This window comes from Ranitomeya variabilis, chromosome 1 (assembly GCF_051348905.1).
Source record: "Ranitomeya variabilis isolate aRanVar5 chromosome 1, aRanVar5.hap1, whole genome shotgun sequence".
Taxonomy (NCBI): Eukaryota; Metazoa; Chordata; class Amphibia; order Anura; family Dendrobatidae; genus Ranitomeya; species Ranitomeya variabilis.
The window spans coordinates 428,093,703-428,120,457 of record NC_135232.1 but is presented as its reverse complement, the minus strand read 5'-3'; the positions used below and the strand labels follow the sequence as shown (position 1 = coordinate 428,120,457).

Sequence of the window (26,755 nt, the reverse complement as noted above, 5' to 3'; positions counted from 1 at the left end):
ATTTTACAATATACTGCACACATGCAGTATACATATATAATATACACAGACACACACACTATATACTGTAGTACATGCATATATATATATATATATATATATATACATATATATATATATATATATATATATACACACAAATGGACCGACCACAGATATACGCAATCATACTATATACTGTATATATGCACACACATACTACACATATACAGACACACTCACTGTATACTACACATGTGCACACACAGATATACATACCTATATATAGTGTATATGTATATATATATATGTACTTACCCGGTCCTGATGTCACTTGTGCAGATCCCAGGATAGTGGTTTAGGAGCAGCCATGATAAGGAGGAGGTGACACACACACAGGGCTGCAGACATCCTCCTGCCCCAGGTCTGACCTCTGCTGTGCCCCTCCCCCTCACTCTCAACTTCTAACCTGACACTGCAGGGGAGAGAGAGGAGGTTTGGGAGAGACCATCAAGGACTGCAGAGGATGCATAGCTTTATTCACTGTAAGTAATGCTGTACACCCTCTGAGCACTTCATAAAGGGCTGCAGACACAGGGGCGCTGATAATATACTGGACAAGGTGACATCAGAAATTAACATATATTTATATAAGAATTGACAGCTTGATGAATAAGGTAGTTCAGTTCAGGATTTTAACGGCCTCCTGAGATTTATGGAGTATATAAGGCTTATATGTGGCCTAGTGACATCTATTACTACCTTCCCATTATAACTCTACATCGGGGTGGGGAACCTTTTTCTGCCAAGGGCCATTTCGATATTAATACCATCCTTCACGGGCTGTAAAGATTGTGTGCTAACTCCACTCACAAAGTGCGTCCTGTCGCTGGCACTGGTGTCAGGATGTAATCTTTCATTGTACGTGCTTCAGTGTTCACAGAGCAAGGAGAAATTAAAAGACTGGTGGCCATCAAAACACAGCTACTGGCTGCTTAGGCGCTGTGGTTTGTGGGAATCTGCGCGGGGGCAGGAAAAAAGGTCACCGAGGGCCATTTCCCACTGTATATGAACTAGATATAATTACTTATATAAATCATTATTTGTTTTTGCATACTATACCCTTGATAAGTTCTGTAATCTCTTCATAATAGATACCATAATAATGTTATTTTCATTCACTAAGTTTTCAATAACCTATCATTGTAGGTGGAGTGGAAGCCTTACGAGATCTGATTTTAGTGAATTCACTTCCATTAATTCCAAATTCGGAAACATCCATGACTTGTATTGCCCCTCAATGGAGTTCTCCAGAAACGATTGCCATCGCTAGAGACTTTGAAGCTGTTGTAAATAAACTTAAGGATCCTCTGGAAGTTATCCAGGATGAACAAAGGAGATCAGTAAAGAAAGTCTTTTGGAAAAAAGAAAAGACAAATGATGCAATCGGAGCCTATTACTGTGAGTGGAGATCACAAGACACAGTGACAAGGATACGAACGTTAAAGATGTCAGCACAAGGTAACTAATCCAAAAATCATTTTTTTCTGTAGGTCCAAACAGTGTCTGATGGTTGTATGTGATACATTTGTGTTTATAAACCCTGACTATTGTGAGGGGGTCTCATGCTCAACACCCATCTAAGAGCCAAAGCAACTACTGCCCTGATGAACTTGAGTCGTCAATATATCACTTTAAGGGGTTTTCCCATGAACAAAGTTAATTTTTAAGTTGATTTTAATCAATACATCTTGGAATAATAATAGTATCCACAATGGGAAGTGATAAACCCCTTAACAACCGCCGATACGCCTTTTAACGGTGGCAGTTAAGGGTACTTATTCCTCAGTGCTGCTTTTTTTACTCTCTTTTGCTTCCTCCGCAGCCCAGAAGATGTGGTATGATCAGACTATGACCCTGTGCGATCACACAGCCATTACACAGTACACAGCAGGGGCACATTTATAAGATTATCTCAGCACAGGGACCCTTTTTTTAAAACATACAATTGTGGAAAATATAATTATCCCAAGAACTATTCATTAAAATGAACTTTGTTCATGGGACAACCCCCTTAAGTACATTTTACCTGATGCTCCAGGGGAAAAGAATAGCCAGATAAGGATTTACTTTGCAAATTAGCTTGGGGTCTGAGAGCCAGACTTTATTCTGGATTCTGAAGCAGGTTGTCTCGTCAGTGACTACTCATTTAATGAAATCTAAAAATTCGAGTACAGTAGTCTGTAAAACTTCATATTACCTGCAGTTAATAAGATCTGATCTCCTGCCCCTCTACATAGTAGTGTCTATGTAAGAAAATGGACATATTGCCCACAATCCCCTTTGATGAATATGTACATTGTTGTAACGTGTAATGGGAATTATGATATGCATGTGATATTAGTAATCTTGATAATCTGTGCAGTTTGGGATTAGCCACAGTGGGAAAGGGATACGTTGCAGGGAAAGTGACGGATTTCTATCAGAGAGTTAGATAGGGCCTGAAGTGCAAAGAAAAAGGACATAAGGTCCATAGTGAGCAGTGCGGCATTCTTGGGTGTTCCTAAGTGAGAGGAGACAGAGAGGAGAGGGATTTCTTGATCTGGAGCAAAAGTGACTGAGAGACAGAGTGATTTTCCAGAGACAGGTCCTGGGAGACGTCGCCTAGCAGAGAAGCCCAGAGTTTATAACTACTAAAGGTAACGGGCCTGGACAGGTCTGAATACATGCCCAGGGCTGGAGTTCCAGAGCATCATCACAAGAAAAGATTAGTACAGGCCATACTTGCACCAAAGCTCCCTTAAAGGGAGAGAAGATGCAGAACCACGAGTAAAGGACTCTTGCTAAACAGGACTGTAGTGTCAAGCTGGGTTGTGGTGAAGTAGTGAGGAACCATGAATACAGAGGACAAATAAAGAGACTAAAGAGGAAAGCTAAAGATAGAGGACAAGAGGATAGAAAGGAAGGACTCTGTGTTTGTTAAATGCTAAAGGAAATGTTCATAAAACTGTTTACCAGCTGTCTTTTGTAAATATTCCCTACCAAGTTCCCATTCAGTAAAATGTTTATTTTTGATTAGTGGTCTCCCTCATTGAACACATGGTCCTAGTCAACCAGCAACATTGGTTACATGCAGGCTGCATGGGCGTAGCACCCTTACAGCTCAAGTCCACACACCCAGCCAGGACCTCCACCTTCATGTATCGTCCCAGGGTATAAGAGATGAGTACCTCGCTGACAGCTACCGCCCCGCGCCACATTATAACTACATATTGTTTTAAAGCACATATTTGGTGAATGTCCAAGGCCTGGTATATACCTTGATTGTTCAACCCTATAGGGCTCATTCTGACATCATTGATTGTTCTCTGTCCATACTTCATCAGTGGTCAGTGTGTCCGGTACATGTGGTGACAGTTTTCACATATATCAGAGACTCTTACACACATAGACCCATTAATGGGTCTGTGCACAGTGTGTTTCCACCAATGGTGTGTCCGGGGGCAATATACTCTGACTCGTTCGTTTTTAACATCAGCACCGGCTGCAAAATGTCCCGCTTGACCAGGTACGGACTGGGGCTGAAATTCAGTCCTGGCATTTGAAATCACACAGGCCCATATAGTTCCCGTCCTCAAGAACCAGATGGGATATATTACAAATATTTCCCTGGATGGAGGAAAGGAAGATTTTCTACAAGACCAATATTTCTAATAATACCCGTGGGCTACTGGGGTAAGTGACGGAGTCAGCCTCTTTATGCTCTATCACAACTCTTAACAGTATGGGTGTCTTGAGAACACCGATTCTGTTAACAATGTGGCAGGCAAGGCAGCCCATGACCAGACAGGCCCTTCTGGCATTTGCCAGAATTGCCAGATGGCCAGTCCGGCCCTTCGCATGACATCTGTGTGTCATCAGTGTGACACATACTGGCGCCTGGGAAGCAGCGGTACAGTTAGTGCTGTTTCTCAGCTCCGGATGCTGAAGACGGCTCTCAGTATTATTTCCTGTTCTGCTGGCGATGAGCACGAGCAGGGAAGAATGTTGAGAGTTACAGCTCTGGCAAAAATTAAGAGACCACTGCAAAATGTTCAGTTTGTCTAATTTTTCTCTTTATAGGTATATTTTTTAGTAAAATGTAAATTGTTCTTTTAGTCTATAAACTTGTGACAACATGTCTCCGAAGTTCCAAGCAGTAAATTTTGTATTTTTTTTTTCTGACGAAGAAAAATGATCAAAATAAAAAAAAAAACAGTGCTATCAGACCTCAAATAATGAAAGGAAAACAAGTGCATAATCATTTAAAAACAACAATACTAACATTTTAACTCAGGAAGAGTTCAGAAATCAATATTTTGTGGAATAACCATGGTTTTTAATCACAGCTTTCATGAGTCTTGGCATGCTTTCCACCAGTCTGTCACACTGCTTCTGGCGCAAAAATGTAAAGCAGTTCTTCTTTATTTGATGGCTTGTGACTATCCATCATCCTCTTGATTACATTCTAGAGGTTTTCACTGGGGTTCAGGTCTGGAGATTGGGCTGCCCATGACAGGGTTTTCATGTGGTGGTCTCTTAATTTTTGCCAGAGCTGTATATTCAACTGACAACAGTGAGAGTGGGTGGCAGCTGATGGGACTACTACACATGCTACCGCTTAAAACAGTGAGCAGGCGGCAGCTGATTAGCGTATTCATCAGCCGCCACCTGAGCTATAAATCAATAAATAATTTTAAAAATGGTGTGGGTTTCCCTGTATTTTTGATAATCAGGAAAAAACACATAGAAAAACCCTAAAAATGTTGCTTTTATTAAATATTCTTTAAAAATTCAAAAAATCAAGAAAACAAATACAAAAAGCACCTTTTAGTCCTTGAGACCAGGGTTTTTGTCTATTTGTATATACACACTTATACAGGGAATTTAGGAAAAAATTATTTCTATCATGTCCCTACCAGAACCCTAGTAATCTGGTAGCCTTCCTGACAGCGGAGGTTGGCACCCTAAATTCGATATGGCGCCCCCGCTCCATGACGGCTGTCCTTTATGTCCCTACGAGCCCCTGGTCTAGGAGAATAATTTACAGTTCAACATGCATACCAGACAACAACATGTGTAGGGCACCTGCTGAGTTTAGCCCAGCTAAGGTGTAAATCAAGCTCTATATAAATGGATCTGCTCTAACTTTGTGCAGGATTAATATAGTGGCTATTACTTCATCCCTACCTTATAGGTTGCAGATGAATCGACCTTAATAAACTTAAGGGTGAGATATAGTGTTTAGTAATATGCAAATAATAGAGCTGGTAGGTCCCATGTCCCACTACTACTACAATGAAGCAAAGCTAAGTGATCCACTGTGATCTTGCTGAAATATTGCAAAATGGGGGTATTTTTTGTCTAACTAAATGCCTTGCTTAAACTGTTGGTCTGTATGATGAATTCATATCTATAATACGCACAATGGACCTACCAGCTGTATTATGCTCAGCTGTCTCTTATGCTCGCAGGGACATAAGGGACAGCCGACGTGGAGCGGGGGCGCCATATCGAATTTAGGGTGCCAACCTTCGCTGTCAGGAAGGCTACCAGATTACTAGGTTCTGGTAGAGACATGATAGAAATAGTTTTTTCCTAAATTGCCTGTATAAGTGTGTATATACTAATAGACACAAACCCTGGTCTCAAGGACTAAAAGTTGCTTTTTGTATTTGTTTTCTTGATTTTTTGAATTTTTAAAGAATATTTAATAAAAGTAACGTTTTTAGGGTTTTTCTATGAGTTTTTCCAAATTATACCCTAAGTGAGAAATTTGTTTTGATTTTTGATAATCAGCCATACTAAACTGACATCTGCGGGCTGCAACCCACAGCTGTCAGCTTCAGCAAGGCTGGTTATCAAAAATAGAGGGGTCCCCACTGTGGTTTTTTTTTAAATATTTAAATAAATAATTTAAAAAAACGGCTTGGGGTCCCCCTCATTTTTGACAAACAACCTTGCTAAAGCTGACAGCTGGGTGCTGTTATTCTCAGGGCCATGAATATTAAACCCCCCGGCCTAAAAATAGCAGCCTGCAGCCAACCATAAAAGGCTCATCTATTAGATGCGCCAATTCTGGCGCTTTGCCCAGCTCTTCCCACTTTCCCTGTGGCAGTAGCAAGTGGGGTAATATTTGTGGGGTTGATGTCACCTTTGTATTGTCTAGTGACATCAAGCCCATCTATAAGACACCTATCCATTACTAATCCTATAGTTGTATTGTAAATAAACACATATCAAGTATAAAGTTTTTAATTTGAAATAAAAACAGAACACACTTTTCCATTTTTATTTAAAAATAACAAACACAGTTATACTCATCTAACACCTATTCCATTGAAGCCAACGTGTCCTGTAATAAAAAAAAACAATAAAAAAACAAAAAAAAACAATATCCCTCAACTGTCTGATGTTCTGTCCCATGCCATATTCCATGTCTGGGGATTAATAGTTTTCAACTTGGATGGTGCCAAGAAGTGACGGTCCAGGCTGAGACAAACTGATGAATGAGCTTCTGTGAGTGCAGCATCAGTGAGCAGCGGTGACTTCATCAAGATTACCGTGGGTCACTGAGGTTGTGTTCTCAGCCGGGCTGAACTGCAGTGACCTCAGACCTCAGTTTCTGAGCTGACGGACCCTGCAGTTATGTGGACTGTTATGAGTGCTGTTTGTTTATGCCAACAAGACTGAATATGGTTTATTTTGTGTTGCACTGCTTTATGGTGCATGTTTTGATTCACCATTTGAAGAGTTAAATGAAAAGCTTTCCTCTAAGTACATCGTTAAGCAGCCGAGTGAGCCAATCTACCACAGTTTGTGGAGAATGCAGGCAGAAATCCCAAAGGACATGTGTGACTGCTGCAGAGAAACCACATCTTTGCTAAAAGTGACTGCAAAAGCAAAAGCAGACAACATGGAGGAGCTGATAAAGCAACTAATGCATGCTAATCAGCAGCAGCAACAGATACAGCAGCAGCACAGGCAGCAGATGGAACTTCTAGCTGGGGATATCCGTGACAGAGAAATCACCCCACTTACAAGTCAAGGTGAAGATTCGCAAATGAGAAAGACGGTAAGGAGAGCCTTGCAAAACATGACCACGGGGGATGACATAGAGGCATTCCTGGCGATTTTAGAATGGGTCGTAGAGCGGGAAAAGCTGATGATGGAGCAGTGGGCAGAGGTGCTTGCGCTTTATGTAACTGGAGAACCCCAAAAGACTTATCATAACCTGGCATTACAGGACACAAAGGAGTATGCCAAACTAAAGAAATAAATATTTGCCTGCTTAGGAGTCACTTTGTCTGTCAGGGCACAATAGGTCCCTCACTGGGTGCATTTCGATGACAATCCCCCACTCTCAAATATTTGACTTGCTACATCTTGTCCAGAAGTGGTTGCAGCTAGAATTCTCCACCCCAGCCCAGATTGTCGAGCGGTTGCTTATGGACAGATTTATTCACGCCCTTCCTAGACTGGTACAGACCTGGGTTGTCCAGGAAGATCCTCGGAATGCGGATGACCTGGTTGGCCTAGTGGAAAGGTACCAGGGGGTCGAGACATCATTTGGGAAACCAGGTGCCACCGCTCCCCCGTACTGGGGTACCCAAAAGGAAACAGACTCTCAAGAAAGGGGTACTTGAGCCACAAATGGGGCATCCAAGGTCTCGCTGAGGGGGGATGATGAGGGTCAGGATTAAGGACTTAATTTGTTGGAGGTATCAGGGTCCGTGGCACATAACTGCTTGTTGACCCATGTCCACTGAACCAATGGACTGCAGTGTTGACTGTTAACTCGGGAAGGGGCCACAGACATGTCCTGTAACAGTAAATGGTGTACTGGTGTCTTGACTCTTCAACATGGGGAGTTTGGTGACCGTGGTTAGGGCCATATGCCCCACCAGTTGATCCCCGGAAGGATTATGGGCTTCCGCCATATTCACGGGGATGCTAAGGACTACCCTGTCTTCAGAGTGACCATAGAAATGAATGTGCACTGAGTGTCATGGGGTCATAGTGGACAAGGACCTGATACACCCAGTTATAGTAGGGTAGGACTTTACCTTATTGTGGAACTTTTGGTGAAAAAAGGGGGATGCCAAGTTACTCCACTAAGAACAGGTTCGCCCTTTAAAAAAAACCATTGTAGTAATTGGGTGGTGACTGAGTTCCGACTGTGTGTGCTTGCTGGCAATGAGGACAAGACGCGACCCATGAGGTCGACATCCCTGAGTTGAGGGCTTCTGGGGAGATCTTTGGGGCTGCTCAACTGAAGGACCTTACGCTAAAAGGGGAGTTTTATGTCACTGTTTTAAATAAGGTTGCTCAAGAGTCGGGGGCCAACACCAGGATTCCTTGCTTTGCAGTAAATTGTGATTTGCTATATGGGGTGACTAAGCTGGGGGGAAGTATTAGAACAACTAGTAGTTCAAGGGCTCTATAGGTATAGGGTGTTAGACAGGGCCCACTCTCATGTCTTGGGTGGTTATCTGGGCGTAGACAAAACCGAAGAGCGTATCCTTCGAAGGTCTACTGGTTCAGATGTCACAGAGAGATTTCAAACTGTCATACATTCCGTACCACTTGCAAGTTAACAGCATCAGTCTCTCATTTCTGTAGTCTCCTAGTGCTATTACCCATTATACAGGTCCCGTTTGACTGCATTGCCATGGATCTAGTTGGACCTTTGGTAAAGTCTGCCCGAGGGTATCAATATATCTTGGTGGTCCTGGACTAGGTGACACAGTACCTGAAGGCAGTACCCTGATGAAACTTCTCCACCAGAAGTATAGCCCAAGAATTGTTTCATATTTTTTCCTGGACTGGACTACCAATGGAGAGCCTAATGGACCAAGCAACACCATTCAAGTCGAAAATGATGAGAGATGTGAAGGGGCCTCCAGATTGTTCAACTCAGGACATCAGTGTACCATCCGCAAATGGATGGCCTCGGTGAGAGGTTTAATAAAACCCTGAAGGCCATGCATGGACGAGCCTGGGACTGCCTACTCTGTATCTGATGTTTTTCCATTAGGCAAGTTCCACAGGCCTCAATGTGGTTCTCTCCATTTGAGCTGTTGTATGGCCAACATTTTAAAGGTCTCCTGGATGTTACAAAGGAGACCTGGGAAGGAGAAGTTACACCCCAATGGAGCATCTTTGTTGTGAAATTGGATTCTGGGCTCCCCCGGTGGCCACTTGTGGAATTTAACTTGTGTGCATCATCCCCTCTGTTCACCTGCTCCTATCAGGATGTGGGAGTCGCTATATAACCTTGCTCCTCTGTCAGTTTCATGCCGGTCAACAATGTAATCAGTAGCCTTTCTGTGCATGTTCCTGCTACTAGACAACTCCCAGCTAAGTTGGACTTTTGTCCTTGTGTGTTTTTGCATTTTGTTCCTGTTCACAGCTGCTGTTTCGTTACTGTGTCTGGAAAGCTCTTGTGAGCGGAAATTGCCACTCTGGTGTTATGAGTTAATGCTAGAGTCTTAAAGTAATTTCTGGATGGTGTTTTGATAGGGTTTTCTGCTGACCATGAAAGTGCCCTTTCTGTCTTCATGCTATCTAGTAAGCGGACCTCGATTTTGCTAAACCTATTTTCATACTACGTTTGTCATTTCATCTAAAATCACCGCCAATATATGTGGGGGCCTCTGTCTGCCTTTTGGGAAAATTTCTCTAGAGGTGAGCCAGGACTGTCTTTTCCTCTGCTAGGATTAGGTAGTTCTCCGGCTGGCGCTGGGCATCTAGGGATAAAAAAACGTAGGCATGCTACCCGGCCACTTCTAGTTGTGCGGCAGGTTTAGTTCATGGTCAGTATAGTTTCCATCTTCCAAGAGCTAGTTCTCATATATGCTGGGCTATGTTCTCTCGCCATTGAGAATCATGACAGTTTGACCGGCCCCAAAAAGGGTTAAATTACTGGCTGAGAAAGGAGAGAAAAAAGAAGTCTGCTACAATTTTTTTTTTTTTTTTTTCCCTCTAGTTCTGAGTGTGCTCTTAATTGAATCACTTGCTAGTCTGCCTATACTGCAGCCTTCCTCTCTTCCTCTCCTTCTAATCCTTGAATGGCTCTGTGTTCACCTGTTTCAAATGGATCTTCAGAGTGTAGCTACAGGTTTGAATAATCTCGCCACAAAGGTACAAAATTTGCAAGATTTTGTTGTTCATGCACCTATGTCTGAGCCTAGAATTCCTTTGCCTGAATTCTTCTCGGGGAATAGATCTCACTTTCAAAATTTTAAAAATAATTGCAAATTGTTTTTGTCCCTGAAGTCTCGCTCTGCCGGAGACCCTGCACAGCAGGTCAGGATTGTAATTTCCTTGCTCCGGGGCGACCCTCAAGACTGGGCTTTTGCATTGGCACCAGGGGATCCTGCGTTGCTCAATGTGGATGCGTTTTTTCTGGCCTTGGGGTTGCTTTATGAGGAACCTCATTTAGAGCTTCAGGCGGAAAAGGCCTTGATGTCCTTGTCTCAGGGGCAAGATGAAGCTGAAATATACTGCCAAAAATTCCGCAAATGGTCTGTGCTTACTCAGTGGAATGAGTGCGCCCTGGCGGCGATTTTCAGAGAAGGTCTCTCTGATGCCATTAAGGATGTTATGGTGGGGTTCCCTGTGCCTGCGAGTCTGAATGAGTCCATGACGATGGCTATTCAGATCGATAGGCGTCTGCGGGAGCGCAAACCTGTGCACCATTTGGCGGTGTCTACTGAGAAAACGCCAGAAAATATGCAATGTGATAGAATTCTGTCCAGAAGCGAGCGGCAGAATTTTAGACGAAAAAATGGGTTGTGCTTCTATTGTGGTGATTCAACTCATGTTATATCAGCATGCTTTAAGCGTACTAAGAAGCCTGACAAGTCTGTTTCAATTAGCACTTTACAGTCTAAGTTTATTCTATCTGTGACCCTGATTTGTTCTTTGTCATCTATTACCGCGGACGCCTATGTCGACTCTGGCGCTGCTTTGAGTCTTATGGATTGGTCCTTTGCCAAACGCTGTGGGTATGATTTGGAGCCATTGGAGGCTCCGATACCTCTGAAAGGGATTGACTCCACCCCATTGGCTAGTAATAAACCACAATACTGGACACAAGTGACTATGCGTGTTAATCCGGATCACCAGGAGGTTATTCGCTTTCTGGTGCTGTATAATCTACATGATGTTTTGGTGCTGGGATTGCCATGGCTGCAATCTCATAACCCAGTCCTCGACTGGAGAGCTATGTCTGTGTTAAGCTGGGGATGTAAAGGAACTCATGGGGACGTACCTTTGGTTTCCATTTCATCATCTATTCCCTCTGAGATTCCTGAATTCTTGTCTGACTTTCGTGACGTTTTTGAAGAACCCAAGGTTGGTTCACTGCCTCCGCACCGGGAGTGCGATTGTGCCATAGACTTGATCCCGGGTAGTAAATACCCTACGGGTCGTTTATTTAATCTGTCTGTGCCTGAACACGCTGCTATGCGAGAATATATAAAGGAGTCCTTGGAAAAGGGACATATTCGTCCTTCGTCATCTCCCTTAGGAGCCGGTTTTTTCTTTGTGTCTAAGAAAGACGGCTCTTTGAGGCCGTGTATTGATTATCGACTTTTGAATAAAATCACGGTTAAATATCAATATCCGTTACCACTGCTTACTGATTTGTTTGCTCGTATAAAGGGGGCCAAGTGGTTCTCTAAGATTGATCTCCGTGGGGCGTATAATTTGGTGCGAATCAAGCAGGGGGATGAGTGGAAAACCGCATTTAATACGCCCGAGGGCCATTTTGAGTATTTGGTGATGCCTTTTGGTCTTTCAAATGCCCCTTCAGTCTTCCAGTCCTTTATGCATGACATTTTCCGCGATTATTTGGATAAATTTATGATTGTGTATCTGGATGATATTCTGATTTTTTCGGATGACTGGGACTCTCATGTCCAGCAGGTCAGGAGGGTTTTTCAGGTTTTGCGGTCTAATTCCTTGTGTGTGAAGGGTTCTAAGTGTGTTTTTGGGGTTCAGAAGATTTCCTTCTTGGGATACATTTTTTCCCCCTCTTCCATCGAGATGGATCCTGTCAAGGTTCAGGCTATTGGTGATTGGACGCAACCCTCTTCTCTTAAGAGTCTTCAGAAATTTTTGGGCTTTGCTAACTTTTATCGTCGATTTATTGCTGGTTTTTCTGATGTTGTAAAACCATTGACTGATTTGACTAAGAAGGGTGCTGATGTTGCTGATTGGTCCCCTGATGCTGTGGAGGCCTTTCGGGAGCTCAAGCGCCGCTTTTCTTCCGCCCCAGTGTTGCGTCAGCCTGATGTTGCTCTTCCTTTTCAGGTTGAGGTCGATGCTTCTGAAATCGGAGCTGGGGCGGTGTTGTCGCAGAGAAGTTCCGACTGCTCCGTGATGAGACCTTGTGCTTTTTTTTCCCGTAAATTTTCGCCCGCCGAGCGGAATTATGATATTGGGAATCGGGAGCTTTTGGCCATGAAGTGGGCTTTTGAGGAGTGGCGTCACTGGCTTGAGGGGGCCAGACATCAGGTGGTGGTATTGACTGACCACAAAAATTTAATTTACCTTGAGTCTGCCAGGCGCCTGAATCCTAGACAAGCGCGCTGGTCGTTGTTTTTCTCTCGGTTTAATTTTGTGGTGTCTTACCTACCGGGTTCTAAGAATGTTAAGGCGGATGCCCTTTCTAGGAGTTTTGAGCCTGACTCCCCTGGTAATTCTGAGCCCACAGGTATACTTAAAGATGGAGTGATATTGTCTGCCGTTTCTCCAGACCTGCGGCGGGCCTTGCAGGAGTTTCAGGCGGATAGACCTGATCGTTGCCCACCTGGTAGACTGTTTGTTCCTGATGATTGGACCAGTAGAGTCATCTCTGAGGTTCATTCTTCTGCGTTGGCAGGTCATCCTGGAATCTTTGGTACCAGGGATTTGGTGGCAAGGTCCTTCTGGTGGCCTTCCCTGTCACGAGATGTGCGAGGCTTTGTGCAGTCTTGTGACGTTTGTGCTCGGGCCAAGCCTTGTTGTTCTCGGGCTAGTGGATTGTTGTTACCCTTGCCTATCCTGAAGAGGCCTTGGACGCACATCTCGATGGATTTTATTTCGGATCTGCCTGTTTCTCAGAAGATGTCTGTCATCTGGGTGGTGTGTGACCGTTTCTCTAAGATGGTCCATCTGGTTCCCTTGCCTAAGTTGCCTTCTTCTTCCGAGTTGGTTCCTCTGTTTTTTCAAAGTGTTGTTTGTTTGCATAGTATTCCGGAGAATATCGTTTCTGACAGAGGGACCCAATTCGTGTCTAGATTTTGGCGGGCATTCTGTGCTAGGATGGGCATAGATTTGTCTTTTTCGTCTGCTTTCCATCCTCAGACTAATGGCCAGACCGAGCGGACTAATCAGACCTTGGAGACATATTTGAGGTGTTTTGTGTCTGCGGATCAGGATGATTGGGTTGCTTTTTTGCCTTTGGCGGAGTTCGCCCTCAATAATCGGGCCAGCTCTGCCACCTTGGTGTCCCCGTTTTTCTGTAATTCGGGGTTTCATCCTCGATTTTCCTCCGGTCAAGTGGAATCTTCGGATTGTCCTGGAGTGGATGCTGTGGTGGAGAGGTTGCATCAGATTTGGGGGCAGGTGGTGGACAATTTGAAGTTGTCCCAGGAGAAGACTCAGCTTTTTGCCAACCGCCGTCGTCGCGTTGGTCCTCGGCTTTGTGTTGGGGACTTGGTGTGGTTGTCTTCTCGTTTTGTCCCTATGAGGGTTTCTTCGCCTAAGTTTAAGCCTCGGTTCATCGGCCCGTACAAGATATTGGAGATTCTTAACCCTGTGTCCTTCCGTTTGGACCTCCCTGCATCCTTTTCGATTCATAATGTTTTTCATCGGTCATTGTTGCGCAGGTATGAGGTACCAGCTGTGCCTTCCGTTGAGCCTCCTGCTCCGGTGTTGGTTGAGGGTGAGTTGGAGTACGTTGTGGAAAAGATCTTGGACTCTCGTGTTTCCAGACGGAAACTCCAGTATCTGGTCAAATGGAAGGGATACGGTCAGGAGGATAATTCTTGGGTCACTGCCTCTGATGTTCATGCCTCCGATCTTGTCCGTGCCTTTCATAGGGCTCATCCTGATCGCCCTGGTGGTTCTGGTGAGGGTTCGGTGCCCCCTCCTTGAGGGGGGGGTACTGTTGTGAAATTGGATTCTGGGCTCCCCCGGTGGCCACTTGTGGAATTTAACTTGTGTGCATCATCCCCTCTGTTCACCTGCTCCTATCAGGATGTGGGAGTCGCTATATAACCTTGCTCCTCTGTCAGTTTCATGCCGGTCAACAATGTAATCAGTAGCTTTTCTGTGCATGTTCCTGCTACTAGACAACTCCCAGCTAAGTTGGACTTTTGTCCTTGTGTGTTTTTGCATTTTGTTCCTGTTCACAGCTGCTGTTTCGTTACTGTGTCTGGAAAGCTCTTGTGAGCGGAAATTGCCACTCTGGTGTTATGAGTTAATGCTAGAGTCTTAAAGTAATTTCTGGATGGTGTTTTGATAGGGTTTTCTGCTGACCATGAAAGTGCCCTTTCTGTCTTCATGCTATCTAGTAAGCGGACCTCGATTTTGCTAAACCTATTTTCATACTACGTTTGTCATTTCATCTAAAATCACCGCCAATATATGTGGGGGCCTCTGTCTGCCTTTTGGGAAAATTTCTCTAGAGGTGAGCCAGGACTGTCTTTTCCTCTGCTAGGATTAGGTAGTTCTCTGGCTGGCGCTGGGCATCTAGGGATAAAAAAACGTAGGCATGCTACCCGGCCACTTCTAGTTGTGCGGCAGGTTTAGTTCATGGTCAGTATAGTTTCCATCTTCCAAGAGCTAGTTCTCATATATGCTGGGCTATGTTCTCTCGCCATTGAGAATCATGACACATCTTCAAGCATGTGGCCCAGATTGTGAGAGAGAGAGACTCCTTCAGGCGCAAGAGGCCCAGTCAAGGGTATATAAGACTGAGAAAGTTAAGCCCTGGAGATCGAGTCATAATGCTGATTCCCACAGTGAAAAGTACATTTCTGAAAGTGAAAAGGGCCATCTGAAGTGGTCGAGAAACTGAGTGAAGTTAACTATATGGTCCATGCGCCTGGGAGAAGAAAACCTTATAGTATTTAGCACAGTAACCTGCTCAAACCCTATGGTGAGATAAGGGCTGGTGGAAGCTCCATGCCACATGTGTGGTTAAACCTTAAGCCATACTTAATCCCCGAAGCCTGCCGCAATGTGTTTTTGAAGGAGCTGAGGAGAATGCTGAGCTTTAGCTGTTGTGAATTCTGCTTTTGGGTTCCCTCCGGTGGTAGTAGGTGGTAATGCAGTTGTCCCTGGGTTGCAGTCCTGGTCAGGTGTGTCTGCTGATTGCAGTTCTGACTGGGGTATTTAGGTGTGCAGGATTCATTAGTCCTTGCCAGTTGTCAATTGTTGTTGGGAGGTGTTGCCTGGTTCCTCCTGCCTTTCTGCCAAATCAGCAAAGATAAGTGTCTGTTTTTTTTTTCCTGTGGCACACATGCTGTGTGCTTCACAATTCAATGCTATTCTTTGTGTTTTCTTGTCCAGCTTAGATTGTGTCAGTATTTTCTCAGTCTTGTTGGATTCTCTGGAGTGGCAGATATACATTCCATGTCTTTAGTTAGATTGTAGAACTTTTTGTATTATCTGTTGTGGATATTTTTGGAAGGGTTTTAATACTGACCGCCTAGTAATCTGTCCTATCCTTTCCTATTTAGCTAGAGTGGCCTCTTTTGCTAAATCCTGTTTTCTACCTGCGTGTGTCTATTCTTCTCCTACTCACAGTCATTATTCGTGGGGGGCTGCCTATCCTTTGGGGGTCTGCTCTGAGGCAAGATAGCATTCCTATTTCCATCTATAGGGGTATTTAGTCCTCCGGCTGTGTCGAGGTGTCTAGGGTTTGTTAGACACACCCCACGGCTACTTCTAGTTGCGGTGTTAGTTCAGGATTTGCGGTCAGTACAGGTTCCACCGACTCCAGAGAAAGTTTTCATGCGGCTCCAAGGTCACCAGATCATAACAGTACAACTGGCCCATAATGAGTTAAATGCATCCCAGAAGAAGGGAAGAAAGGTGTTGAGCCATTTTTTTTTCTGCAGTCTGTTTTGTCTTCTCTTCCCTCTTTATTTATGGGTGGCTGAGGAGTCTTGTGCCAGCATGGATGTTCAGGAATTAGCTTCTCGTGTAGACCAGCTTGCTGCTAGGGTACAGGGTATTTCTGATTATATTGTTCAGACTCCTGCTTTAGAGCCGAAGATTCCTACTCCTGATTTGTTTTTTGGAGATAGGTCCAAATTTTTGGGTTTTAAAAACAATTGTAAACTGTTTTTTGCTCTGAGACCGCGATCCTCCGGTGATTCCATTCAGCAGGTTAAAATTGTCATCTCCCTGCTGCGTGGCGATCCACAGGATTGGGCATTTTCCCTGGAATCTGGGAATCCGGCCTTGCTTAATGTAGATTCCTTTTTTCAGGCTTTAGGATTATTATATGATGAACCGAATTCCGTGGATCAAGCAGAGAAAACCTTGTTGGCCCTGTTTCAGGGTCAAGAGGCGGCAGAATGGTATTGTCAGAAATTTAGAAAATGATCTGTGTTGACTAAATGGAATGATGATGCTTTGGCGGCAATTTTCAGAAAGGGTCTTTCTGAATCCGTTAAAGATATTATGGTGGGGTTTCCCACGCCTTCCGATCTGAGTGATTCTATGTCTCTGGCCATTCAGATTGATCGGCGCTTGCGGGAGCGTCAAACTGTGCGCGCTGTGGCGTCGTCCTTAGAGCAAAGTCCTGAGCCAATGCAGTGTGATAGGATTTTGTCTAGAACGGAACGACAAGGATTCAGATGTCAGAATAGGTTGTGTTATTATTGTGGCGATGCTTCTCATGTCATTTCAGTCTGCCCTAAGCGGACAAAAAGGATCGCTAGTTCATTTACTATCAGTACTGTACAACCTAAATTTCTGTTATCGGTGTCATTGATCTGCTCATTGTCATCATTTTCGGTCATGGCGTTTGTGGATTCAGGCGCCGCCTTGAACTTAATGGATTTTGAGTTTGCCAGGCGTTGTGGTTTTCCCTTGCAGCCTTTGCAGAACCCTATTCCTTTAAGGGGGATTGATGCTACACCTTTGGCTAAAAATAAGCCCCAGTTTTGGACACAGGTGACCATGCACATGGCGCCAGCCCATCAGGAAGATTGTCGATTTCTGGTGTTGCATAATTTGCATGATGTTATCGTGCTGGGTTTCCCGTGGTTGCAGGTACATAATCCTGGGTTGGATTGGAAATCTATGTCTGTGACTAGTTGGGGTTGTCAGGGGGTTCATAATGATGTTCCTTTGATGTCAATCTCCTCTTCTTCCTCTTCTGAAATTCCAGAGTTTTTGTCTGATTTTCAGGATGTATTCGATGAGCCCAAGTCCAGTTCCCTTCCTCCACATAGGGACTGTGATTGTGCTATTGACTTGATTCCAGGCAGTAAGTTTCCTAAGGGCTGACTTTTCAACCTGTCTGTGCCTGAACATACCGCCATGCAGAGTTATGTTAAGGAGTCTTTGGAGAAAAGGGCATATTTGGCCATCTTCTTCACCGTTGGGAGCAGGTTTTTTTTTTGTTGCTAAGAAGGATGGCTCCTTGAGACCTTGTATTGATTATCGCCTCTTGAATAAGATCACGGTCAAGTTTCAATACCCTTTACCTTTGCTTTCCGATTTGTTTGCTAGGATTAAGGGGGCTAGTTGGTTTACGAAGATTGACCTTCGGGGGGCATATAATCTTGTTCCTATTAAGCAGGGTGATGAATGGAAAACTGCGTTTAATACGCCCGAAGGCCATTTTGAATACCTTGTGATGCCATTCGGGCTCACTAACGCTCCATCTGTTTTTCAATCTTTCATGCATGATATCTTCCGGACTTATATTGATAAATTCTTGATTGTATATTTGGACGATATTTTGATTTTTTCCGATGATTGGAAGTCTCATGTGGAACAGGTCAGGATGGTATTTCAAATCCTTCGTGACAATGCTTTGTTTGTGAAGGGGTCTAAGTGTCTCTTTGGGGTGCAGAAGGTTTCTTTTTTGGGCTTTATTTTTTCTCCCTCATCTATGGAGATGGATCCGGTTAAGGTTCAGGCCATTCATGATTGGATTCAACCCACATCCGTGAAGAGCCTTCAGAAATTTTTGGGTTTTGCAAATTTTTATCGCCGGTTCATTGCTAACTTCTCCAGCGTGGTTAAACCCTTGACTGATTTGACGAAAAAAGGCGCTGATGTGGCGAATTGGTCCTCTGCGGCTTTCTCTGCCTTTCAGGAGCTTAAACGCCGATTTACTTCTGCTCCGGTGTTGCGCCAACCAGATGTTTCTCTTCCGTTTCAGGTTGAAATTGATGCTTCTGATATTGGGGCAGGGGCCGTTTTGTCTCAGAGGGATTCTGTTGGTTCTTTGATGAAACCGTGTGCCTTCTTCTTCCGTAAGTTTTCGCCTGCTGAACGCAATTATGATGTCGGCAATCGGGAGTTGTTGGCTATGAAGTGGGCGTTTGAGGAGTGGCGACATTGGCTTGAGGGAGCTAAGCACCGTATTGTGGTCCTGACCGATCATAAGAATTTGATTTACCTCGAGTCTGCCAAACGGCTGAGTCCTAGACAGGCTCGATGGTCCTTGTTTTTTTTCCCGTTTTGATTTTGTGGTTTCGTATCTTCCGGGTTCTAAGAATATTAAGGCTGATGCCCTTTCTAGGAGTTTTTTGCCTGATTCTCCTGAGGTCCTTGAACCGGTCGGCATTCTGAAAGAAGGGGTGGTTCTTTCTGCCATTTCCCCTGATTTACGGTGGGTTCTTCAGGAATTTCAGGCCTGACCGCTATCCTGTGGGGAAATTGTTTGTTCCTGACAGATGGACTAGTAGAGTGATTTCTGAGGTTCACTGTTCTGTGTTGGCTGGTCATCCTGGTATTTTTGGTACCAGAGATTTGGTTGGTAGGTCCTTTTGGTGTCCTTCGTTGTCACGTGATGTGCATTCTTTTGTGCTGTCCTGTGGGACTTGTGCGCGGGCCAAGCCTTGTTGTTCCCGTGCTAGTGGGTTACTTTTGCCATTGCCGGTCCCTGAGAGGCCCTGGACGCATATTTCTATGGATTTTATTTCTGATCTTCCAGTTTCCCAGAGGATGTCGGTTATCTGGGTTGTTTGTGACCGGTTTTCTAAGATGGTTCATTTGGTGCCTTTGCCTAAATTGCCTTCCTCTTCAGAGTTGGTTCCGTTGTTTTTTCAGCATGTGGTTCGTTTGCATGGTATTCCGGAGAATATTGTGTCCGACAGAGGTTCCCAGTTTGTTTCTAGGTTTTGGCGGGCCTTTTGTGCTAGGCTGGGCATTGATTTGTCTTTTTCTTCTGCATTTCATCCTCAGACAAATGGCCAGACCGAGCGAACTAATCAGACTTTGGAGACTTATTTGAGATGCTTTGTGTCTGCCGATCAGGATGATTGGGTGGCCTTTTTGCCATTGGCCGAGTTTGCCCTTAATAATCGGGCTAGTTCGGCTACTTTGGTTTCGCCGTTTTTTTTGTAATTTTGGTTTTCATCCTCGTTTTTCTTCTGGGCAGGTTGAGCCTTCTGACTGTCCTGGTGTGGATTCTGTGGTTGACAGGTTGCAGCAGATTTGGGCTCATGTGGTGGACAATTTGGTGTTGTCTCAGGAGGAGGCTCAACGTTTTGCTAACCGTCGTCGGTGTGTTGGTTCCCGGCTTCGGGTTGAGGATTTGGTTTGGTTGTCTTCCCGTCATGTTGCTATGAAGGTCTCTTCCCCTAAGTTTAAGCCTCAGTTTATTGGTCCTTATAGGATTTCTGAGATTATTAATCCGGTGTCTTTTCGATTGGCGCTTCCGGCCTCTTTTGCTATCCATAATGTCTTCCATAGATCTTTATTGCGGAAATATGTGGTGCCCGTTGTTCCCTCTATTGATCCTCCGGCCCCTGTTTTGGTTGATGGGGAGTTGGAGTATGTGGTTGAGAAGATTTTGGATTCTCGTTTTTCGAGGCGGAGGCTTCAGTACCTTGTCAAATGGAAGGGTTATGGCCAGGAGGATAATTCTTGGGTTTTTGCTTCTGATGTCCATGCTGCTGATCTGGTCCGTGCCTTTCATCTGGCTCGTCCTGATCGGCCTGGGGGCGCTGGTGAGGGTTCGGTGACCCCTCCTCAAGGGGAGGGTACTGTTGTGAATTCTGCTTTTGGGTTCCCTCCGGTGGTAGTAGGTGGTAATGCAGTTGTCCCTGGGTTGCAGTCCTGGTCAGGTGTGTCTGCTGATTGCAGTTCTGACTGGGGTATTTAGGTGTGCAGGATTCATTACTCCTTGCCAGTTGTCAATTGTTGTTGGGAGGTGTTGAACCTCTGCCTGGTTCCTCCTGCCTTTCTGCCAAATCAGCAAAGATAAGTGTCTGTTTTTTTTTCCTGTGGCACACATGCTGTGTGCTTCACAATTCAATGCTATTCTTTGTGTTTTCTTGTCCAGCTTAGATTGTGTCAGTATTTTCTCAGTCTTGTTGGATTCACTGGAGTGGCAGATATACATTCCATGTCTTTAGTTAGATTGTGGAACTTTTTGTATTATCTGTTGTGGATATTTTTGGAAGGGTTTTAATACTGACCGCCTAGTAATCTGTCCTATCCTTTCCTATTTAGCTAGAGTGGCCTCTTTTGCTAAATCCTGTTTTCTACCTGCGTGTGTCTATTCTTCTCCTACTCACAGTCATTATTCGTGGGGGGCTGCCTATCCTTTGGGGGTCTGCTCTGAGGCAAGATAGCATTCCTATTTCCATCTATAGGGGTATTTAGTCCTCCGGCTGTGTCGAGGTGTCTAGGGTTTATTAGGCACACCCCACGGCTACTTCTAGTTGCGGTGTTAGTTCAGGATTTGTGGTCAGTACAGGTTCCACCGACTCCAGAGAAAGTTTTCATGCAGCTTCAAGGTCACCAGATCATAACATTGGGCATCATTGAAGAGTCAAAGAGTGGCTGGTCCAGTCCCATTGTCCCTGTGCCAAAGTCAGATGGAGAATGGTGGCTTTGTCATGATTATAGTAAGCTGAATGAGGTATCCAAGTTCGATGCGTATCCGATGCCCTGGGTCAATGAGCTCATTGAGAGGCTAGGGTCAGCAAGGTACATCACCACTATTGACCTATCGAAAGGGTACTGGCAAACCCCTATGTCCCAAACAGCCAATCAGAAGACAGCCTTCTTTACACCTAATGGTTGTTTCCAATACACCAGGATGCCATTTGTCTGCATGGAGCCCCAGCCACCTTCCAGAGGCCATGGACCAGGTCTGGAGAACCTCCAGAGAAGGAGGAACACAGAGCAAGGCCTGGCAGCTCAGAAGCAAAACACTAACTGAGTTTAGACATTGCACATGCCCAGTCCACAGAATGGAGCTGCCTTAAATACTGGACGCCTCTTGGTAATTGGTCAGGAACACATTAGACAGGTGATCCCTGATTCTATAAGAACCAGAGAGGTCTAGGGCCGCCCCCTATGCACACAGCCAGGAAGGATGCAGAGAGCAGGCAGAAAGCAAGAGACACAGAGCATGGAGCCGGCAGCAGACAGAGACCACAACATGACCTGGGGCAGTGGGTAAGATGGTGTGTGAGGGATGGGAGGCCATGCAGTGATGCTGGCAGAGTTGTTACAATTAGTATTGTTGTTTCTAAATGATTATGAACTTGTTTTTTTGCATTATTTGAGGTCTGCAAGCAATGCATTTTTTTATTATTTTGACCATTTCTCATTTTCAGAAAATAAATACAAAATTTATTGTTTGGAACTTCGGAGACATGTTGTCAGTAGTTTATAGAATAAAAGAAGAATGTGCATTTTACTCAAAAATGTACCTATAAAGAGAACAATCAGACAAACTGAAAATGTTGCCGTGGTCTCTTAATTTTTGCCAGAGCTGTATGTTTGGAGGCTATGTAGGATTCACACTGTATATATGGAGGCTATGTGGAGCTCACACTGTATATTGGAGACTATGGGGGGCTCCTACTGTATATAGGAGGCTATGTGGGGGCTCATACTGTATATTGGAGGCTTTTTGCGGGCTCATATTGTATATGGGGACGCTATTTTGAGGCTCATATTGTATATAGAAAGGCTATGTGGGGGCTCATTGTATATAGAGAGGCTATGTGGGGGCTCACACTGTATATAGGAGGATATGTGGGGCTCACACTTTATATATGAAAGCTATGTAGGGCTCACATTGTATATATGGAGACTATGTGGGGCTCACACTGTATATAGTGAGGCTATGTAAGGGTTCATGCTGTATATAGCAAAACTATGAGGGGGCTCACACTGTATATAGTGAGGTTATGTGGGGGCTCACGTTGTATATTGTGAAGCTATGTGAGGGCTCATGCTGTATGTAGAAGGCTATGTGGCACTCAAACCATATATAGGAGGCTATCTGGGAGCTTACACTACATATAGGAAGCTGTGTGGAGGCTTACACTGTATATAGGAGTCTATGTGGGAACTCACACTGTATATAGGAGGCTATGTGGGGGCTCATACTGTATATAGGAGGCTATGTGGGGGCTCTTATCATATATAGTGGACTGCGTGTGGGATCAGATGGTATATAGAGGGTATGTGTGTGGGCTCATACACTATATAGGGGGATGTCAGCATACTTAATTCTGCTCAATATTAAATGATACAATTAATATTAAAATAAATAATTATAATGAATATGTTAATATTAATATTGAGCATAATTAATATCTGTCTATTGGTTTGGCCCTCCACAACAGTCATGGCCTCTCATGTAGCCCTTCAGGAAAATGAACTCCTCTCCATTGGAACAGAGCATAGATCTTGGTTTACAACCTCTCTGTCTCTCCCAGTAAAGTAAAAAAAAAAAGTTTTGGTGCCATGTTAGCCAGTTGAAAAAAGATTGATCTGAGAGCAATCAATCCTAGAAAGTAGGAGTAGTGCTCCATTTTTTCCTAGAGACTTCATTGCTCTGTAGCCACTTTTCTGACCATCAACGCCAACATATTTCAGCTGCCACAAAACAGGCACACCCTGCTGCACATTATATATAAAGAAAACAGTAAAAATGTTTGTGCCTCCAGTACAACTGTTCTCAGAGAGTCTTAGAATTTGAAAATATCTACCAACCAAATTTAAATACATTCTCCTTACATGCTGGGCAAAATTATAAGATATCCTTAGTTCTCGCAATTAGAAGAATCTGCTTCTGAAACCCAACTAATAAGAATTGTGACAAGTGTCTATGATGTACTAAATGTTTTACAAAACAAGAAGTACCGTATTTTTCGGACTATAAGATGCACCGGACTATAAGGCGCACCCAGGTTTTAGAGGTGGAAAATAGGGAAAAAAATATTTGAAGCAAAAAAAATGTGGTAAAATATTTAATAACATAAATAACATACTATTATATGTGGTGTTATTATATATAATAGTATGTTATTATGTTGGAAGCTGCGGGACCAGTGTGGTGTCTGTGAAGTACGATATGAAGACGCTGGAGGGTGAGTATAAGGGCTCATTTCCACATGCGAGGCACACGTCCGTATCTCGCATGTGGACACCAAGCTCTGGCGCCGGCACTTTGGAGCGGAGCTGTGCAGCTCCATGTGTTCCTATGCGGCCGCACGCTCCGCTCTGGAGTGCCGGCTCCACAGCTTGGTTTCCACATGCGAGATACGGACGTGTGCCTCGCATGTGGAAATGAGCCCTAAGAATGGGGGCACAGGGCTTATAGTGAAAGCACCACTCCAGCACTGCAAAATAACACTGGAGTGCTGCTTTAAAATCCCATGGGAGAACTATAACTCCCAGCATGTCCTGCAGATCCTATGACATGCTGGGAGTTATAGTTCACCAAAGGAGTGGCAGAGTGCTTTATTGTGTTTTGTAAAGACTGACCTCTTAATTGTGGCAGCCAGCCACACTGTTGTGAGGTAAAAGCTGGAGCATCCCATGGCTGCACACACACAGAGCCCTCCCTGTTGTTGTTGCCTTTCCACAGTGCAGGACATAAGAGGAAGCTGCAGATTCTAGGTGGGAGTCTGAAGGACCTGTGATGATGTCAGAAGAGGGAGGGCTCTGAGCTGCCATGTGATGCTCCAGCCCGCCCACTTCTGACATCACACAGGTCCTCCCTGTGCACCAGACAGCTCAGCGTCCAGCACAGGCAGGTAGACAGCGATCTCCTGGCCCCTGCTGCTGCTGCCTTCTCCTCCCCCGGACACACAGATTCTCCCCAGAATCAGTGCTGGGGAAACTGTGTGTCCCTGCTTAAGTGCAGCATTCATTTGCTGCTCCGGCTCACCGCTCAGCTGATTGGTGGGCGGGGAGCAGCTAATAAATATTCACTGCACTTAATCAGCGGGGCCATGTGCTTTCCCCAGCAGCTGATTCCGGGCAGCGGGGACATCCTGAAGTGGGATAACAGTGCGATCCCACTCGCTGCTGCCCCCCTCCTCACATGCTATATCCGTACTATAAGACGCACCCACACTTTCCTCCCAAATTTGGAGGAAAAAAAGTGCGTCTTATAGTCCGAAAAATACGGTATTCTTTACATTTGCTTTTTACCCTTTGACAGCTAGAACAGGTGCAGGTAAAGTGTAGTTCTCTGGCTGCTTTTTTATACAGTAAGTTGTGAATAATATATATAAAAGATAACACAGGTCTGCGACTAAAAAGCTGTTTGATTATTTTCATCTAATTTCCATGTATTTTGGTGTGCTGAAAACGAAAAAAATATTGAAAAAAATCCTGGACGTCAGGATTTGCCACAAAATGCAAAATTCTCTTCAAATTTAGTATATTTTTCTCAATTTTTGGTATTTGTTTTTAAATCTTAGGGTTTTGAAAGTCAAAATTACTATTAATTAATTCACATCAATGCATTGAAGATATACATTGCCAAAAAAATATAACTTTCAAAGAAGAGAACTTTCAGAGTGAGCTAATGAAACCAGCATCAACATGTTGCAAGCGGAACGAGCAGGCTCTGACATGCCTGGGCTTGATTCAATTGTTTTATCTTGGTACTCGCCTGTTCACACTTTTTCATCTCAGTCCGTGTTAGCTCGTCATATTCAACCGTGTTTCCCAAAATTAGCATTATGGCTCAGCGGAAGTGTATTAATTCGCCTGACAGTTTCTGTTACATTTGTGGTGAATATACAGTGTTGAAGCAACAGCTGAATATTACAAACTTTGTGGAAAAAGTATACTTCGCTTATTTCGGACTAAATCTTGGAGATCAAGATAAAGCTTGGGCGCCTCATAAAGTGTGCAAACGGTGTGTTGAGGACCTCCGAAATTGGTTCAAGGGTAAGAAAAAAGCTTTCCGTTATGGGATTCCTATGGTATGGCGAGAGCAAAAGAACCATAGTGACGATTGTTACTTTTGTTCATGCGATGTGAAAGGGTATAATTCAAAATGGAAGCCTTCCATTTCATACCCCAATATTCACTCAGCAATTCATCCCTTCCCCCATGGCACAGATATATTAGTACCCAAGGCCCCTGCTACCTTGGTAGAGATAATTAGCTCCAATGAAGGTGGAGTCATACCTGAACCAGATGATGAATCAAGTTCTGACTTTGAAGATGATACAAGACCAAAATTGTTTTCCCAGGAGGAGATGAATGGTAAGAGACTTGAATCTTCCCAAAGATGCCACTGAGTTACTCGGATCAAGGCTCAAAAGCAAGAATTTATTGTTGCCAGGAGTGTCTTTTTCATGGTTCAGACATCGTGAAAACGAGTTCGTTCCTTACTTTGCCCAGGAAGATAGGTTGGTTTATTGCATCGATGTCGAAGGTTTGATGGGTCAATTCAAAATCCAATATGATTCAGGGCAATGGCGTCTTTTTATAGATTCTTCAAAAAGAAGTCTCAAAGCAGTTTTACTCCACAATGGCGTTTTTTTTGCTTCCATCCCTGTAGGTCATTCTGTACACCTCAAGGAAACCTACGAGAACTTGGAATTGGTTCTTCGTAAACTTAAATATGAAGACCAAGGTTGGCAAGTGTGCGGGGATTTGAAAGTCTTGTGCATGCTGCTCGGGCAACAAGCTGGGTATACCAAATACCCTTGTTTTCTGTGTCTATGGGACAGTCGAGACCGACAAAATCACTGGACCAAGAAGAATTGGCAGCCGAGGGTGCTCACAGTTGGTGAAAAAAAGTCCTCTGAGAAACTTTGGTTCCTCCCCATAAAGTTCTTCTACCACCTCTCCACATAAAATTGGGATTGATGAAGCAATTCATAAAATCACTTCCAAAAGATGGAGAATGCTTCAAATACTTGGTCACCAAGTTTCCAGGCCTCTCTGAGGAAAAATTGAAGGAAGGTGTGTTCATTGGACCAGACATTAGAAGGCTTATAGCTGATCAAGAGTTTATCAATACCATGACGCATCCTCAAAAAGAAGGGTGGTTTTCATTTAAAGAGGTCGTAGAGAAATTTTTAGGCAATAACAAAGACCCTGACTACAAAAATATCGTCGGACGAATGCTGAAAGCATTTCAAGCTTTAGGTTGCCTGATGAGTTTGAAAGTGCATTTCCTCCATTCCCACCTTGACAACTTTCCTGAAAATTTGGGAGCTGTGAGTGAATAGCAAGGTGAACGATTCCACCAGGACATTAAAGAGATGGAATGAAGATA

At 44.2% G+C, this 26,755-nt stretch overlaps 1 protein-coding gene across 1 annotated transcript in view; it reads left to right on the top strand.

Moving 5' to 3' along the window:
• Positions 1-26,755, top strand: part of TEK (TEK receptor tyrosine kinase) — a 244,804-nt gene that overhangs the window by 105,596 nt on the left and 112,453 nt on the right. The window contains exon 2 of the mRNA XM_077249274.1: positions 1,189-1,500. Within this exon, the coding sequence (XP_077105389.1) occupies positions 1,189-1,500 (312 nt within the window). The remainder of the gene's footprint in view (positions 1-1,188; positions 1,501-26,755) is intronic.